The sequence below is a fragment of the Salmo trutta genome, chromosome 22 (assembly GCF_901001165.1).
Source record: "Salmo trutta chromosome 22, fSalTru1.1, whole genome shotgun sequence".
Classification (NCBI taxonomy): Eukaryota; Metazoa; Chordata; class Actinopteri; order Salmoniformes; family Salmonidae; genus Salmo; species Salmo trutta.
The window spans coordinates 52,159,266-52,176,547 of NC_042978.1; the positions used below are offsets into that span (position 1 = coordinate 52,159,266).

Consider the following 17,282-nt stretch of genomic DNA (forward strand, 5'->3'; position numbering starts at 1 on the left):
GAATGATGGCAGGTCCTACTGCCTGTAAACACACAGTCCAGTTCATAGTGAATGATGGCAGGTCCTACTGTAAACACACAGTCCAGTTCATAGTGAATGATGGCAGGTCCTACTGCCTGTTAACACACAGTCCAGTTCATAGTGAATGATGGCAGGTCCTACTGTAAACACACAGTCCAGTTCATAGTGAATGATGACAGGTCCTACAGCCTGTTAACACACAGTCCAGTTCATAGTGAATGATGACAGGTCCTACTGCCTGTAAACACACAGTCCAGTTCATAGTGAATGATGGCAGGTCCTACTGTTAACACACAGTCCAGTTCATAGTGAATGATGGCAGGTCCTACTGCCTGTTAACACACAGTCCATTTCATAGTGAATGATGACAGGTCCTACTGCCTGTAAACACACAGTCCAGTTCATAATGAATGATGGCAGGTCCTACTGTAAACACACAGTCCAGTTCATAGTGAATGATGACAGGTCCTACTGTAAACACACAGTCCAGTTCATAGAGAATGATGGCAGGTCCTACTGCCTGTAAACACACAGTCCAGTTCATAGTGAATGATGGCAGGTCCTACTGCCTGTAAACACACAGTCCAGTTCATAGTGAATGATGACAGGTCCTACTGCCTGTTAACACACAGTCCAGTTCATAGTGAATGATGACAGGTCCTACTGCCTGTAAACAGTCCAGTTCATAGTGAATGATGACAGGTCCTACTGTAAACACACAGTCCAGTTCATAGTGAATGATGACAGGTCCTACTGCCTGTAAACACACAGTCCAGTTCATAGTGAATGATGACAGGTCCTACTGTAAACACACAGTCCAGTTCATAGTGAATGATGGCAGGTCCTACTGCCTGTAAACACACAGTCCAGTTCATAGTGAATGATGACAGGTCCTACTGCCTGTAAACACACAGTCCAGTTCATAGTGAATGATGACAGGTCCTACTGCCTGTAAACACACAGTCCAGTTCATAGTGAATGATGACAGGTCCTACTGCCTGTTAACACACAGTCCAGTTCATAGTGAATGATGACAGGTCCTACTGTAAACACACAGTCCAGTTCCTAGTGAATGATGGCAGGTCCTACTGTTAACACACAGTCCAGTTCATAGTGAATGATGACAGGTCCTACTGCCTGTTAACACACAGTCCAGTTCATAGTGAATGATGACAGGTCCTACTGTAAACACACAGTCCAGTTCATAGTGAATGATGGCAGGTCCTACTGCCTGTAAACACACAGTCCAGTTCATAGTGAATGATGACAGGTCCTACTGCCTGTAAACACACAGTCCAGTTCATAGTGAATGATGACAGGTCCTACTGCCTGTAAACACACAGTCCAGTTCATAGTGAATGATGACAGGTCCTACTGCCTGTTAACACACAGTCCAGTTCATAGTGAATGATGACAGGTCCTACTGTAAACACACAGTCCAGTTCCTAGTGAATGATGGCAGGTCCTACTGTTAACACACAGTCCAGTTCATAGTGAATGATGACAGGTCCTACTGCCTGTTAACACACAGTCCAGTTCATAGTGAATGATGACAGGTCCTACTGTAAACACACAGTCCAGTTCATAGTGAATGATGGCAGGTCCTACTGTAAACACACAGTCCAGTTCATAGTGAATGATGACACATCCTACTGCCTGTAAACACACAGTCCAGTTCATAGTGAATGATGGCAGGTCCTACTGTAAACACACAGTCCAGTTCATAGTGAATGATGACAGGTCCTACTGCCTGTAAACACACAGTCCAGTTCATAGTGAATGATGACAGGTCCTACTGCCTGTTAACACACAGTCCAGTTCATAGTGAATGATGACAGGTCCTACTGTAAACACACAGTCCAGTTCATAGTGAATGATGACATGTCCTACTGCCTGTTAACACACAGTCCAGTTCATAGTGAATGATGGCAGGTCCTACTGCCTGTTAACACACAGTCCAGTTCATAGTGAATGATGACAGGTCCTACTGCCTGTTAACACACAGTCCAGTTCATAGTGAATGATGACAGGTCCTACTGCCTGTAAACACACAGTCCAGTTCATAGTGAATGATGACAGGTCCTACTGCCTGTAAACACACAGTCCAGTTCATAGTGAATGATGACATGTCCTACTGCCTGTAAACACACAGTCCAGTTCATAGTGAATGATGACAGGTCCTACTGCCTGTAAACACACAGTCCAGTTCATAGTGAATGATGACAGGTCCTACTGCCTGTAAACATGCAGTCCAGTTCATAGTGAATGATGACAGGTCCTACTGCCTGTAAACACACAGTCCAGTTCATAGTGAATGATGACATGTCCTACTGCCTGTAAACACACAGTCCAGTTCATAGTGAATGATGACAGGTCCTACTGCCTGTAAACACACAGTCCAGTTCATAGTGAATGATGGCAGGCCTGTGGGGCAAATGGCTTGTTTGAATAAAGGCCTACTGTAGCTTTGATTGGCTATAGCTCACCGGTCAGTGTAGACTCTGTTCGTGGATAAGACAGATGTTTTTATTCGGTTTTATTTACTGCAGTGTCTATTAATTGTCCGAACACACAGCCGCTTTCCTACTCTATATTCCTATAGAATTTTCACAAATGCCTTAATTTCTCTCAGCCAATCATCAGTAATTTGTGTAAATTCGATGCTTGTTGAATGTCCTTCCCTGAAAGTCTGTTGTCAATTTGTTCACTATAAAATAGCATTGTATCTTGTCAAACACCATTTTTTCCAAAACTTTACCAAGGGTTGGTAACAGTCTGATTGGTGGTCTATTTGAGCCAGTAAAAGGGGGCTTTACTATTCTTGGGTAGTGGAATGACTTTAGCTTCCCTCCAGGCCTGAGGGGACACGCTCTCTAGTAGGCTAATATTGAAGATGTGGCCAATAGGAGTGGCAATACCGTCTGCTATTATCCTCAGTAATTTTCCATCCATGTTGTCAGACCCTGGTGGCTTGTCATTGTTGATAGACAACAATTTAAAAAAAAAATCTCACTATACGGAATTCAATTACAGTTCTTGTCTTTTCACAATTTGGTCAGCGTTTATTGCCGGCATGTCATGACTAAGTTTACCAATTAAAAAATAATTAAAGTAGTTGGCAATATCAGTCGGTTTTGATGGAGCTGAGTTTGCTCTCATTCTTTGTCATTTATCTTTGTTTCATAGTGTAGTTTCTTCTTCTTTTTATTCAGTTTAGTCACATGGTTTCTCAATGTGCAGTATGTTTGCCAATCGGTTGTGCAGTCAGACTTATTTTCCATTCCTTTTGCCTCATCCCTCTCAACCAAATAATTGTTCAATTCCACTGGGATTGAACAGTTTTTACAGTCATTTTGTAAATGGGTGCGTGCTTATGTCAAGTGCAACGTCTATTTGCTCCTCATTACACACCACAGACCAGCAAGTATTATTTACATCATCAACATATGAATCACTACAAAACGTATTGTATAACCTCTTATACACTATATTAGGTCCATCCTTTGGAACTTTGGTTTTCCTAGATATGGCTACTATATTGTGATCACTACATCCTATGGATCTGGATACTACTTTCAAGCTAATTTCTGCAGCATCAGTAAAGATGTGATCAATACTTATTGAGGATTTCATTCCTGTGCTGTTTGTAACTACCCTGGTAGGTTGACTGATAACCTGAACCAGGTTGCAGGCGCTGGTTACAGTTTAAAGCTTTCTCTTGAGTGGGCAGCTTGATGAAAACCAGTCAATATTTAAATCACCCAGAAAATATACCTCTGTTGATATCACATACATTATCAAGCATTTCACAATTTTTTAAAATAATTTCACACATTAACATCAAGAACCTGCTGAGTCTAAAATGATTCCAAGATATTTAACATCAGGAACCTGCTTGATTCACTCCTCTTTGATCCCTGTGGCTCAGTTGGTAGAGCATGGTGTTTGCAACGCCAGCAACGCCAGCATGGTGTGTGCAACGCCAGGTTTGTGGGTTCGATTCCCACGGGGGCCATTACAAAAAAATGATGAAATGTATGCATTCACTACTGTAAGTCACTCTGGATAAGAGCGTCTGCTAAATGACTAAAATGTAAATGTAAAATGTATAATGTTGAGTGACTCTACCATTGGCAGTTTTCTGGAGGAAAAACAAATCACAGAGGTCTTCTTGATATTCAATGTCAAGCATGAGTTATTAAGCTATTCTACAATTGAAACCATATGTTATGTCAACACATCAGTAACGGCAAGACATGTTTTCCTGCCGCATAAACTACAGTGTGGTCAGCATACATCTGAACACTAGCCCCTGCACTTACCTCAGGAAGATAATTTATGTATGAACTAAAAAGAAGCGGACCTAGAACCGATCCTTGTGGGACACCCATTCTGTTTTTCTGAGCTGTATACATGTTATTGATCACTACACTTTGTTCCCTGTTCTTGAGATATGATTCAAACCATCTAAGTGCTTTTTTAGAAAATGTGAACCTAGAGTGTTGAGACCAGGATGGTGTGATTAACGGTGTCAAAAGCTATTGCCTTTGTCCAACGTTCAAAACCATCTATCAGAAAACAGTTTTCCGTGTCTGTTGAGTCTCCCGAGTGGCACAGCGGTCTAAGGCACTGCATCTCAGTGCAGGAGGCGTCACTGCAGTCCCTGGTTTGAATGCATCACATCCGGCCCGGGATTGGGAGTCCCTTAGGGCGGTGCACATTTGGCCCAGCGTTGTATGGGTTTGGCCGGGGTAGGCCCTCATTGTAAATAAGAATTTGTTCTTAACTGACTTGCCAGGTTAAATAAAACATTTTTAAAAAGCCGAATTGCTGTGAATGCAGGAATTGATTCTACAAGTAGGCCATTAATTGCTCTGTTAAAACTGTCTCCACTACTTTTGATAGAACTGGGAAAATGCTAATCGGCCTGTAGTTACATGCCTGGTCATCTTCACCCCATTTTAAAAATGGGTGTTACCAGTGCCTTTATCCACCCCTCTGGAAACTGTGTAGTACTTATTGACAGATTTATCAGGTCTCTCTCTCTCTCTCTCTCACAGATAACTACAGCCTGCCAGGTGCAGCCCACGTGCGAAGGTAAGCCAGCGAGCATATGATCTGCATTACCAAGAGCAAAGGTCTCAGAAATCCCTGTTTGCAAAGAGATTAACTTTTGTTTTAGAAATGGTGACTCATGTTGGATCTTTTTTCTAGTGGCCACATGAGTCCCCATCCTAACCCTTGCAGTGCTCCGCTCTCTGTGGATCAACCCTGCAGTGCCCCGCTCTCTGTGGAACAAAGTAAGTATGACTTTAACATTACAGTCCTCCATAGTGGCCCCAGTGGTGTTTTACACACCGATTAGGAGTGATATGAGCCATTGGGGAATGTGATAAGCCTCTGACAAGTCTTGTAGGGCAGAAGTGTAGGGCAGTAGTAGAGAAGTAGTGTAGTGTAGTAGAGAAGTAGTGTAGTAGAGAAGTAGTATAGTGTAGTAGAGAAGTAGTAAAGTGTAGTAGAGAAGTAGTATAGTGTAGTAGAGAAGTAGTGTAGGGCAGTAGAGAAGTAGTATAGTGTAGTAGAGAAGTAGTGTAGGGCAGTAGTATAGTGTAGTAGAGAAGTAGTATAGTGTAGTAGAGAAGTAGTAAAGTGTAGTAGAGAAGTAGTATAGTGTAGTAGAGAAGTAGTATAGTGTAGTAGAGAAGTAGTGTAGGGCAGTAGAGAAGTAGTATAGTGTAGTAGAGAAGTAGTATAGTGTAGTAGAGAAGTAGTAAAGTGTAGTAGAGAAGTAGTGTAGGGCAGTAGTATAGTGTAGTAGAGAAGTAGTATAGTGTAGTAGAGAAGTAGTATAGTGTAGTAGAGAAGTAGTGTAGGGCAGTAGAGAAGTAGTATAGTGTAGTAGAGAAGTAGTGTAGGGCAGTAGAGAAGTAGTAAAGTGTAGTAGAGAAGTAGTGTAGTGTAGTAGAGAAGTAGTAAAGTGTAGTAGAGAAGTAGTGTAGTGTAGTAGAGAAGTAGTATAGTGTAGTAGAGAAGTAGTGTAGGGCAGTAGTATAGTGTAGTAGAGAAGTAGTATAGTGTAGTAGTGAAGTAGTATAGTGTAGTAGAGAAGTAGTGTAGGGCAGTAGTATAGTGTAGTAGAGAAGTAGTATAGTGTAGTAGAGAAGTAGTGTAGTGTAGTAGTATAGTGTAGTAGAGAAGTAGTGTAGTGTAGTAGTGAAGTAGTATAGTGTAGTAGAGAAGTAGTGTAGGGCAGTAGTATAGTGTAGTAGAGAAGTAGTATAGTGTAGTAGAGAAGTAGTGTAGTGTAGTAGTATAGTGTAGTAGAGAAGTAGTGTAGTGTAGTAGAGAAGTAGTATAGTGTAGTAGAGAAGTAGTGTAGGGCAGTAGAGAAGTAGTATAGTGTAGTAGAGAAGTAGTATAGTGTAGTAGAGAAGTAGTGTAGGGCAGTAGTATAGTGCAGTAGTCAAATCAAATTTTATTGGTCACATACACATATTTAGCAGATGTTATTATGGGTGTAGTGAAATGCTTGTGTTCCTAGCAGTGCAGTAGTATCTAACTAAAAATGATTCCCAATACACACATGTAAAAGTAAATATATAAATATTAGATCAAATCACATTTTATTTGTCACATCGTCAGTGATGTGTACGCAGAGGAACTTGAAGCTGTCCACCTTCTCCACTGCTGTCCCGTCGATGTGGATAGGGGGCTGCTCCCTCTGCTGTTTCCTGAAGTCCACGATCATCTCTTTTGTGAGAGGTTATTTTCCTGGCACCACACTCCGAGGGCCCTCACCTCCTCCCTGTAGGCTGGCTTGTCATTGTTGGTAATCAAGCCTACTACTGTTGCGTCGTCTGCAAACTTGATGATTGAGTTGGAGGCGTGCATGGCCACGCAGTTATGGGTGAACAGGGAGTACAGGAGAGGGCTGAGCAAGCAGGATCGGCGAAGTGGAGGTGTTGTTTCCTACCTTCACCACCTGGGGGCGGCCCGTCAGGAAGTCCAGGACCCAGTTGCACAGGGCGGGGTTCAGACCCAGGGCCCTGAGCTTAGTGATGAGCTTGGAGGGCACTATGGTGTTGAATGCTGAGCCGTAGTCAATGAACAGCATTCTTACATTTTACATTTTTATTTCACCCTTATTTAACCAGGTAGGCTAGTTGAGAACAAGTTCTCATTTACAACTGCGACCTGGCCAAGATAAAGCAAAGCAGTGTGATACCAACACAACACAGGGTTATACATGGAATAAACAAGCGTACAGTCAACACAATAGAAAAAAAAGAAAGTCTATATACAGTGTGTGCAAATGGCATGAGGAGGTATGGCAATAAATAGGCCATAGTAGCAAAGTAATTACAGTTTAGCAGATTAACACTGGAGTGATCGATGAGCAGATGATGATGAGCAGATGATGGTGTGTAAGTAGTGATACTGGTGTGCAAAAGAGCAGCAAAGTAAATAAAAACAATATGGGGATGAGGTAGGTAGATTGGGTGGGCTATTTACAGATGGGCTATGTACAGCTGCAGCGATCGGTTAGCTGCTCAGATAGCTGATGTTTAAAGTTAGTGAGGGAAATGTAAGTCTCCAGCTTCAGCGATTTTTGCAATTTGTTCCAGTCACTGGCAGCAGAGAACTGGAAAGAAAGGCAGCCAAAGGAGGTGTTGGCTTTGGGGATGACCGGTGAGATATACCTGCTGGAGCGCGTGCTACGGGTGGGTGTTGTTATCGTGACCAGTGAGCTGAGATAAGGCGGAGCTTTACCTGGCTGAGACTTATAGATGACCTGGAGACAGTGGGTCTGGCGACGAATACGTAGCGAGGGCCAGCCGACGAGAGCGTAACAAAACGGATAGCACTGTGATAGACTGCATCCAATTTGCTGACTAGAGTATTGGAAGCTATTTTGTAGATGACATCGCCGAAGACGAGGATCGGTAGGATAGTCAGTTTTACGAGGGTAAGTTTGGCGGCGTGAGTGGCTTTGTTGAGAGGCTTTGTTGCGAAATAGAAAGCCGATTCTAGATTTGATTTTGGATTGGAGATGTATGATATGAGTCTGGAAGGAGAGTTTACAGTCTAGCTAGACACCTAGGTATTTGTAGTTCTCTACGTATTTTAGGTCAGAACCGTCCAGAGTAGTGATGCTAGTCGGGCGGGCGGGTGCGGGCAGCGAATGGTTGAACAGCATGCCTTCGGTTTTACTAGCGTTTAAGAGCAGTTGGAGGCCACGGAAGGAGAGTTGTATGGCATTGAAGCTCGTTTGGAGGTTTGTTAACACAGTGTCCAAAGAAGGGCCAGATGTATACAGAATGGTGTCGTCTGCATAAAGGTGGATCAGGGAATCACCCGCAGCAAGAGCGACATCATTGATATATACAGTGAAAAGAGTCGGCCCGAGAATTGAATCCTGTGGTACCCGGCACAGCCAGAAGAGGACTGGCCACCCCTCATAGCCTGGTTCCTCTCTAGGTTTCTTTCTAGGTTTTTGGCCTTTCTAGGGAGTTTTTCCTAGGGAGTTTTTCCTAGCCACCGTGCTTCTTTCACATGCATTGCTTGCTGTTTGGGGTTTTAGGCTGGGTTTCTGTACAGCACTTTGAGATTTCAGCTGATGTACAAAGGGCTATATAAATAAATTTGATTTGATTTGATACCCCATAGAGACTGCCAGAGGTCCGGACAACAGGCCCTCCGATTTGACACACTGAACTCTGTCTGCGAAGTAGTTGGTGTACCAGGCGAGGCAGTCATTTGAGAAACCAAGGCTATTGAGTCTGCCGATAAGAATACAGTGATTGACAGAGTCGAAAGCCTTGTCCAGGTCGATGAAGAATGCTGCACAGTACTGTCTTTTATCGATGGCGGTTATGATATCGTTTAGTACCTTGAGCGTGGCTGAGGTGCACCCATGACCAGCTCGGAAACCAGATTGCACAGCGGAGAAGGTACGGTGGGATTCAAAATGGTCAGTGATCTTTTTATTAACTTGGCTTTTAAAGACTTTAGAAAGGCAGGGCAGGATGGATATAGGTCTATAACAGTTTGGGTCTAGAGTGTCACCCCTTTTGAAGAGGGGGATGACCGCGACAGCTTTCTAATCTTTAGGGATCTCAGACGATACGAAAGAGAGGTTGAACAGACTGGTAATAGGGGTTGCAACAATGGCGGCGGATAATTTTAGAAAGAGAGGGTCCAGATTGTCTAGCCCAGCTGATTTGTATGGGTCCAGGTTTTGCAGCTCTTTCAGAACATCTGCTATCTGGATTTGGATGAAGGAGAAGCTGGGGAGGCTCGGGCAAGTAGCTGCGGAGGGTGTGGAGCTGTTGGCCGGGGTTGGAGTAGCCAGGAGGAAAGCATGGCCAGCCGTAGAGAAATGCTTATTGAAATTTTTGATGATCATGGATTTATCGGTGGTGACCGTGTTACCTAGCCTCAGTGCAGCGGGCAGCTGGGAGGAGGTGCTCTTGTGCTAAAGGAGTGAGTAAAACAAACTTAGGGAGTCGGCTTCTGATGTTAACATGCATGAAACCAAGGCTTTTTCGATTACAGAAGTCAACAAATGAGAGTGCCTGGGGACACGCAGGGCCTGGGTTAACCTCTACATCACCCGAGGAACAGAGGAGTATGTTGAGGGTACGGCTAAAGGCTATAAGAACTGGTCGTCTAGTGCGTTGGGGACAGAGAATAAAAGGAGCAGATTTCTGGGCGTGGTAGAATAGATTCAGAGCATAATGTGCAGACGGGTATGATGGGGTGCAGGTACAGTGGAGGTAAGCCCAGGCACTGAGTGATGATAAGAGAGGTTGCATCTCTGGACGCACTAGTTATGCTGGGTGAGGTCATCACATGTGTGGGAGGTGGGACAAAGGAGGTATATAAGGCATGTACAGTGGGACTATTGGCTCCGCAGTAAACTAAAACAATGATAACTATCCTAAACAACAGTATATAAGGCATATTGACATTTGAGAGAGACATAAAGCAATCACAGGTGTTGATTGGGAGAGCTAGCTAAGACAACAACGGGGTAAGACAACAACAGATAATCAGCTAAGACAACAACAACAGGTAAAATGGCGATGAATGGGCAGAGAGGGTCGGTTAACTACACACAGGGCCTGAGTTCGGGTCTTGGGCCGACAGATAAACAAAGGTAAACAAAGTGGAGTACCGTGATAAATGAACAGTCCAGCAGGCATCAGCTGTGTAGCTAAGTGATCATAGGGTCCAGTGTACAGCAATAGATGGAACAGGGAAGCCGCGGGGTAGTCGTTGCTATGCTAGCACGCGGGAGACACAGCGTTTAAAGTTAGCAGTCCGAGGTAAGTAGAAGCATCTGCTCCGTCGTCTGGCAAAGGCCGGTTGAAGGCACAGCTGGAACTTCGTCTGCGGACCAGTCGTGGTGGTACGGCGGGGCACCGTGTCGACGAAGGGACTGGGCCAGATGGCGAAAGAGGTATTGTAGTTGTGGTAATTTCGTTTGCGGAGATGCGCCTGGCTCAGAGCTAGCTTCAGGGCTGGGTCACTCAGTGGCAGCTATCTAGCTGTGATGATCAATGGTCCAGGGTTTACGGCAGGAATCTGGAGTTGTAGTGGAGAAAAACATTCTGAGGCTAGCATGTATTATCCAGGCTAAAAAACATCTGGTGCCTGAGCAGAGGGTAAAGGCCGCTAGCAGTGGCTAACAATGACTAAATAGCTAGTAACTAATTAGCTGGCTAGCTTCTGATGAAAGTTTTGGCTATAAGGTCTAGAAAAATAGCGGATCTGTGTCACATTGAGTGAGGAGGGTTACCGGAAAGTATATTTAATTTAAAAATGGAAAAAGAGATTGAAAAATTAATTGGAATATATACAAAAAAGACGAAAATACAAAAAGTAAACGAGAGGACGACAAACCACGTCTGCACTGCTACGCCATCTTGGAATCCAATACATAGGTATTCCTCTTGTCCAGGTGGGATAGGGCAGTGTACAGTGCGATGGCGATTGCATCGTCTGTGGATCTATTGGGGCGGTAAGCAAATTGAAGTGAGTTTAGGGTGACAGGTTAGGTGGAAGTGATATGATCCTTAACTAGCCTTTCAAAGCACTTCATGATGACAGAAGTGAGTGCTACGGGGCGATAGTCATTTAGTTCAGTTACCTTAGCTTTCTTGGGTACAGGAACAATGGCTGGACATCTTGAAGCAAGTGGAGACAGCAAACTGGGATAAGGAGAGATTGAATATATCCGTAAACACACCAGCCAGCTGGTCTGCGCATGCTCTGAGGACGCGGCTAGGGATGCCATCTGGGCCGGCAGCCTTGTGAAGGTTAACACGTTTAAATGTCTCACTTCGGCCACACAGAGAGCCCACAGTCCTTGTTAGCGGGCCGCGTCGGTGGCACTGTTTTATACTCACTTTGTCTCTGTACTGACGTTTTGCCTGTTTGATTATCTTGCGGAGGGAATAACTACACTGTTTGTATTCGGCCATATTTCCCAGTCACTATGCCATGGTTAAATGTGGTGGTTCACACTTTCAGTTTTTGCGCGAATGCTGCCATCTATCCACGGTTTCTGGTTTGGGTAGGTTTAATACCCCAAAGTGGGTACAACATCTTCTATACATTTCCTGATGAACTCAGTCACCGTATCAGTGTATTCGTCAATGTTATTCTTGGAGGCTACCTGGAACATATCCCAGTCTGTGATCAAAACAATCTTGAAGCATGGATTCCGATTGGTCAGAATTAGCGTTGAATAGACCTTAGCAAGAGTACTTCCTGTTTGAGTTTCTGCCTATAGGACGGGAGGAGCAAAATGGAGTCGTGATCAGATTTGCCGAAGAGAGGGCCTTGTACGCATTTCGCTATGTTGAGTAGCAGTGGCACAATGTTTTACCAGCACGAGTATTACAGTCAATGTGTTGGTAGCGTTTTCCTCAAATTCGTAGGGTAGTGTAGTGCAGGTAGGGTAGGGCAGTGGTATAATGTAGGGCAGTAGTATAGTGTAGGGCAGTGGTATAATGTAGGGCAGTGGTATAGTGTAGTGTATTGCAGGTAGGGTAGGGCAGTGGTATAGTGTAGGGCAGTAGTATAGTGTAGGGCAGTGGTATAGTGTAGTGTATTGCAGGTAGGGTAGGGCAGTGGTATAATGTAGGGCAGTGGTATAGTGAAGGGCAGGTAGGGTAGGCAGTGGTATAGTGTAGGGCAGTAGTATAATGTAGGGCAGGTAGGGTAGGCCAATGGTATAGTGTAGGGCAGTGGTATAATGTAGGGCAGTAGTATAGTGTAGGGCAGTGGTATAGTGTAGTGTAGTGCAGGTAGGGTAGGGCAGTGGTATAATGTAGGGCAGTGGTATAGTGTAGGGCAGTGGTATAGTGTAAGGCAGTAGTATAGTGTAGGGCAGTGGTGCAGTGCAGGCAGGGCAGTGGTATAGTGTAGGGCAGTGGTATAGTGTAGGGCAGGTAGGGTAGGGCAATGGTATAGTGTAGGGCAGTGGTATAATGTAGGGCAGTAGTATAGTGTAGGGCAGTGGTATAGTGTAGTGCAGGTAGGGTAGGGCAGTGGTATAATGTAGGGCAGTGGTATAGTGTAGTGCAGGTAGTATAGGGCAGTGGTATAATGTAGGGCAGTGGTATAATGTAGGGCAGTAGTATAGTGTAGGGCAGTGGTATAGTGTAGTGTAGTGCAGGTAGGGTAGGGCAGTGGTATAATGTAGGCCAGTGGTATAGTGTAGTGCAGGTAGGGTAGGGCAGTGGTATAGTGTAGGGCAGTGGTATAATGTAGGGCAGTGGTATAGTGTAGTGTAGTGCAGGTAGGGTAGGGCAGTGGTATAATGTAGGGCAGTAGTATAGGGTAGGGCAGTGGTGCAGTGCAGGTAGGGTAGGGCAGTGGTATAGTGTAGGGCAGTGGTATAGTGTAGGGCATGTAGGGTAGGGCAATGGTATAGTGTAGGGCAGTAGTATAATGTAGGGCAGGAGGGTAGGGCAATGGTATAGTGTAGGGCAGTGGTATAATGTAGGGCAGTAGTATAGTGTAGGGCAGTGGTATAGTGTAGTGTAGTGCAGGTAGGGTAGGGCAGTGGTATAATGTAGGGCAGTGGTATAATGTAGGGCAGTGGTATAGTGTAGTGCAGGTAGTATAGGGCAGTGGTATAGTGTAGGGCAGTGGTATAATGTAGGGCAGTAGTATAGTGTAGGGCAGTGGTATAGTGTAGTGTAGTGCAGGTAGGGTAGGGCAGTGGTATAATGTAGGGCAGTGGTATAGTGTAGTGCAGGTAGTATAGGGCAGTGGTATAGTGTAGAGCAGTGGTATAATGTAGAGCAGTAGTATAGTGTAGGGCAGTGGTATAGTGTAGTGTAGTGCAGGTAGGGTAGGGCAGTGGTATAATGTAGGCCAGTGGTATAGTGTAGTGCAGGTAGGGTAGGGCAGTGGTATAGTGTAGGGCAGTGGTATAATGTAGGGCAGTGGTATAGTGTAGTGCAGGTAGGGTAGGGCAGTGGTATAATGTAGGGCAGTAGTATAGTGTAGGGCAGTGGTATAGTGTAGGGCAGTAGTATAGGGTAAGGCAGTGGTGCAGTGCAAGTAGGGTAGGGCAGTGGTATAGTGTAGGGCAGTGGTATAGTGTAGGGCAGGTAGGGTAGGGCAATGGTATAGTGTAGGGCAGTAGTATAATGTAGGGCAGGTAGGGTAGGGCAATGGTATAGTGTAGGGCAGTGGTATAATGTAGGGCAGTAGTATAGTGTAGGGCAGTGGTGTAGTGTAGTGTAGTGCAGGTAGGGTAGGGCAGTGGTATAATGTAGGGCAGTGGTATAGTGTAGTGCAGGTAGGGTAGGCAGTGGTATAGTGTAGGGCAGTGGTATAATGTAGTGCAGGTAGGGTAGGGCAGTGGTATAATGTAGGGCAGTAGTATAGTGTAGGGCAGTGGTATAGTGTAGTGTAGTGCAGGTTGGGTAGGGCAGTGGTATAGTGTAGGGCAGTGGTATAGTGTAGGGCAGTGGTATAGTGTAGGGCAGTAGTATAGTGTAGGGCAGTGGTATAGGGTAGGGCAGTAGTATAGTGTAGGGCAGTAGTATAGGGTAGGGCAGTAGTATAGGGTAGGGCAGTAGTATAGTGTAGGGCAGTGGTATAGTGTAGGGCAGTAGTATAGTGTAGGGCAGTAGTATAGGGTAGGGCAGTAGTATAGGGTAGGGCAGTGGTATAGTGTAGGGCAGTGGTATATTGTAGGGCAGTGGTATAGGGTAGGGCAGTAGTATAGGGTAGGGCAGTAGTATAGTGTAGGGCAGTAGTATAGAGTAGGGCAGTAGTATAGAGTAGGGCAGTAGTATAGTGTAGGGCAGTGGTATAGTGTAGGGCAGTTGTATAGGGTAGGGCAGTGGTATAGGGTAGGGCAGTAGTATCGTGTAGGGCAGTGGTATAGTGTAGGGCAGTGGTATAGTGTAGGGCAGTGGTATAATGTAGGGCAGTAGTATAGGGTAGGCAGTGGTATAGTGTAGGGCAGTAGTATAGGGTAGGGCAGCGGTATAGTGTAGGGCAGCGGTATAGTGTAGGGCAGTGGTATAGTGTAGGGCAGTAGTATAGTGTAGGGCAGTAGTATAGTGTAGGGCAGTAGTATAGTGTAGGGCAGTAGTATAGTGTAGGGCAGTGGTATAGTGTAGGGCAGTAGTATAGGGTAGGGCGGTAGTATAGTGTAGGGCGGTAGTACAGTGTAGGGCAGTGGTATAGTGTAGGGCAGTAGTACAGTGTAGGGCAGTAGTATAGTGTAGGGCAGTGGTATAGTGTTGGGCAGTGGTATAGTGTAGGGCAGTAGTATAGTGTAGGGCAGTAGTATATTGTAGGGCAGTAGTATAGTGTAGGGCAGTAGTATAGTGTAGGGCAGTGGTATAGTGTTGGGCAGTGGTATAGTGTAGGGCAGTAGTATAGTGTAGGGCAGTAGTATAGTGTAGGGCAGTAGTATAGTGTAGGGCAGTAGTATAGTGTAGGGCAGTAGTATAGTGTAGGGCAGTAGTATAGTGTAGGGCAGTGGTATAGTGTAGGGCAGTGGTATAGTGTAGGGCAGTGGTATAGTGTAGGGCAGTAGTATAGTGTAGGGCAGTAGTATAGTGTAGGGCAGTAGTACAGTGTAGGGCAGTAGTATAGTGTAGGGCAGTGGTATAGTGTTGGGCAGTGGTATAGTGTAGGGCAGTAGCATAGTGTAGGGCAGTGGTATAGTGTTGGGCAGTGGTATAGTGTTGGGCAGTAGTATAGTGTAGGGCAGTAGTATAGTGTAGGGCAGTAGTATAGTGTAGGGCAGTAGTATAGTGTAGGGCAGTAGTATAGTCTAGGGCAGTGGTATAGTGTAGGGCAGTAGCATAGTGTAGGGCAGTGGTATAGTGTTGGGCAGTGGTATAGTGTTGGGCAGTAGTATAGTGTAGGGCAGTAGTATAGTGTAGGCAGTGGTATAGTGTAGGGCAGTGGTATAGTGTAGGGCAGTAGTATAGTGTAGGGCAGTGGTATAGTGTAGGGCAGTAGTATAGTGTAGGGCAGTGGTATAGTGTAGGGCAGTAGTATAGTGTAGGGCAGTAGTATAGTGTAGGGCAGTAGTATAGTGTAGGGCAGTGGTATAGTGTAGGGCAGTGGTATAGTGTAGGGCAGTAGTATAGTGTAGGGCAGTGGTATAGTGTAGGGCAGTAGTATAGTGTAGGGCAGTAGTATAGTGTAGGGCAGTAGTATAGGGTAGGGCAGTAGTATAGTGTAGGGCAGTGGTATAGTGTAGGGCAGTAGTATAGTGTAGGGCAGTGGTATAGTGTAGGGCAGTAGTATAGTGTAGGGCAGTAGTATAGTGTAGGGCAGTAGTATAGTGTAGGGCAGTAGTATAGTGTAGGGCAGTAGTATAGTGTAGGGCAGTAGTATAGTGTAGGGCAGTAGTACAGTGTAGGGCAGTAGTATAGTGTAGGGCAGTGGTATAGTGTTGGGCAGTGGTATAGTGTAGGGCAGTAGCATAGTGTAGGGCAGTGGTATAGTGTTGGGCAGTGGTATAGTGTTGGGCAGTAGTATAGTGTAGGGCAGTAGTATAGTGTAGGGCAGTAGTATAGTGTAGGGCAGTAGTATAGTGTAGGGCAGTAGTATAGTGTAGGGCAGTGGTATAGTGTAGGGCAGTAGCATAGTGTAGGGCAGTGGTATAGTGTTGGGCAGTGGTATAGTGTTGGGCAGTAGTATAGTGTAGGGCAGTGGTATAGTGTAGGGCAGTGGTATAGTGTAGGGCAGTGGTATAGTGTAGGGCAGTAGTATAGTGTAGGGCAGTGGTATAGTGTAGGGCAGTAGTATAGTGTAGGGCAGTAGTATAGTGTAGGGCAGTAGTATAGTGTAGGGCAGTAGTATAGTGTAGGGCAGTGGTATAGTGTAGGGCAGTGGTATAGTGTAGGGCAGTAGTATAGTGTAGGGCAGTGGTATAGTGTAGGGCAGTAGTATAGTGTAGGGCAGTAGTATAGTGTAGGGCAGTAGTATAGGGTAGGGCAGTAGTATAGTGTAGGGCAGTGGTATAGTGTAGGGCAGTAGTATAGTGTAGGGCAGTGGTATAGTGTAGGGCAGTAGTATAGTGTAGGGCAGTAGTATAGTGTAGGGCAGTAGTATAGTGTAGGGCAGTAGTAGAGAAGTTGTGTCGGGTGGTAGTAGAGAAGTAGTGAAGTAGTAAAGAAGTAGCGTTGTAGTAGTAGAGAAGTAATGTAGTTTAGTAGTGGAGAAGTAGTAGTAGATAAGTAGTGTAGTAGTAGTAGATGTAGTAGTAGATAAGTAGTGTAGTAGTAGTAGTAGTAGTAGTAGATAAGTAGTGTAGTAGTAGTAGATGTAGTAGTAGATAAGTAGTGTAGTAGTAGTAGTAGTAGTAGTAGATAAGTAGTGTAGTAGTAGTAGTAGTAGTAGTAGATAAGTAGTGTAGTAGTAGTAGTAGTAGTAGTAGTAGTAGTAGTAGTAGATAAGTAGTGTAGTAGTAGTAGTAGTAGTAGTAGTAGTAGTAGTAGTGGAGAAGTAGTGTAGTAGTAGTAGTAGTAGTAGTAGTAGTAGTAGTGGAGAAGTAGTGTAGTAGTAGTAGTAGTAGTAGTAGTAGTAGTAGTGGAGAAGTAGTGTAGTAGTAGTAGTAGTAGTAGTAGATAAGTAGTGTAGTAGTAGTAGATGTAGTAGTAGATAAGTAGTGTAGTAGTAGTAGTAGTAGTAGTAGATAAGTAGTGTAGTAGTAGTAGTAGTAGTAGTAGATAAGTAGTGTAGTAGTAGTAGTAGTAGTAGTAGTAGTA

The 17,282-nt window shown here is 44.8% G+C and overlaps 1 protein-coding gene across 2 annotated transcripts in view; it reads left to right on the plus strand.

Moving 5' to 3' along the window:
• The window catches only part of traf3ip2l (TRAF3 interacting protein 2-like), a 78,414-nt gene that overhangs the window by 46,609 nt on the left and 14,523 nt on the right, over positions 1 to 17,282 (plus strand). For both annotated transcript variants that reach the window (XM_029708376.1, XM_029708377.1), the window contains exons 4-5: positions 5,082 to 5,118; positions 5,236 to 5,321. In XM_029708376.1, coding sequence (XP_029564236.1) covers positions 5,082 to 5,118; positions 5,236 to 5,321 — 123 coding nt within the window. The remainder of the gene's footprint in view (positions 1 to 5,081; positions 5,119 to 5,235; positions 5,322 to 17,282) is intronic.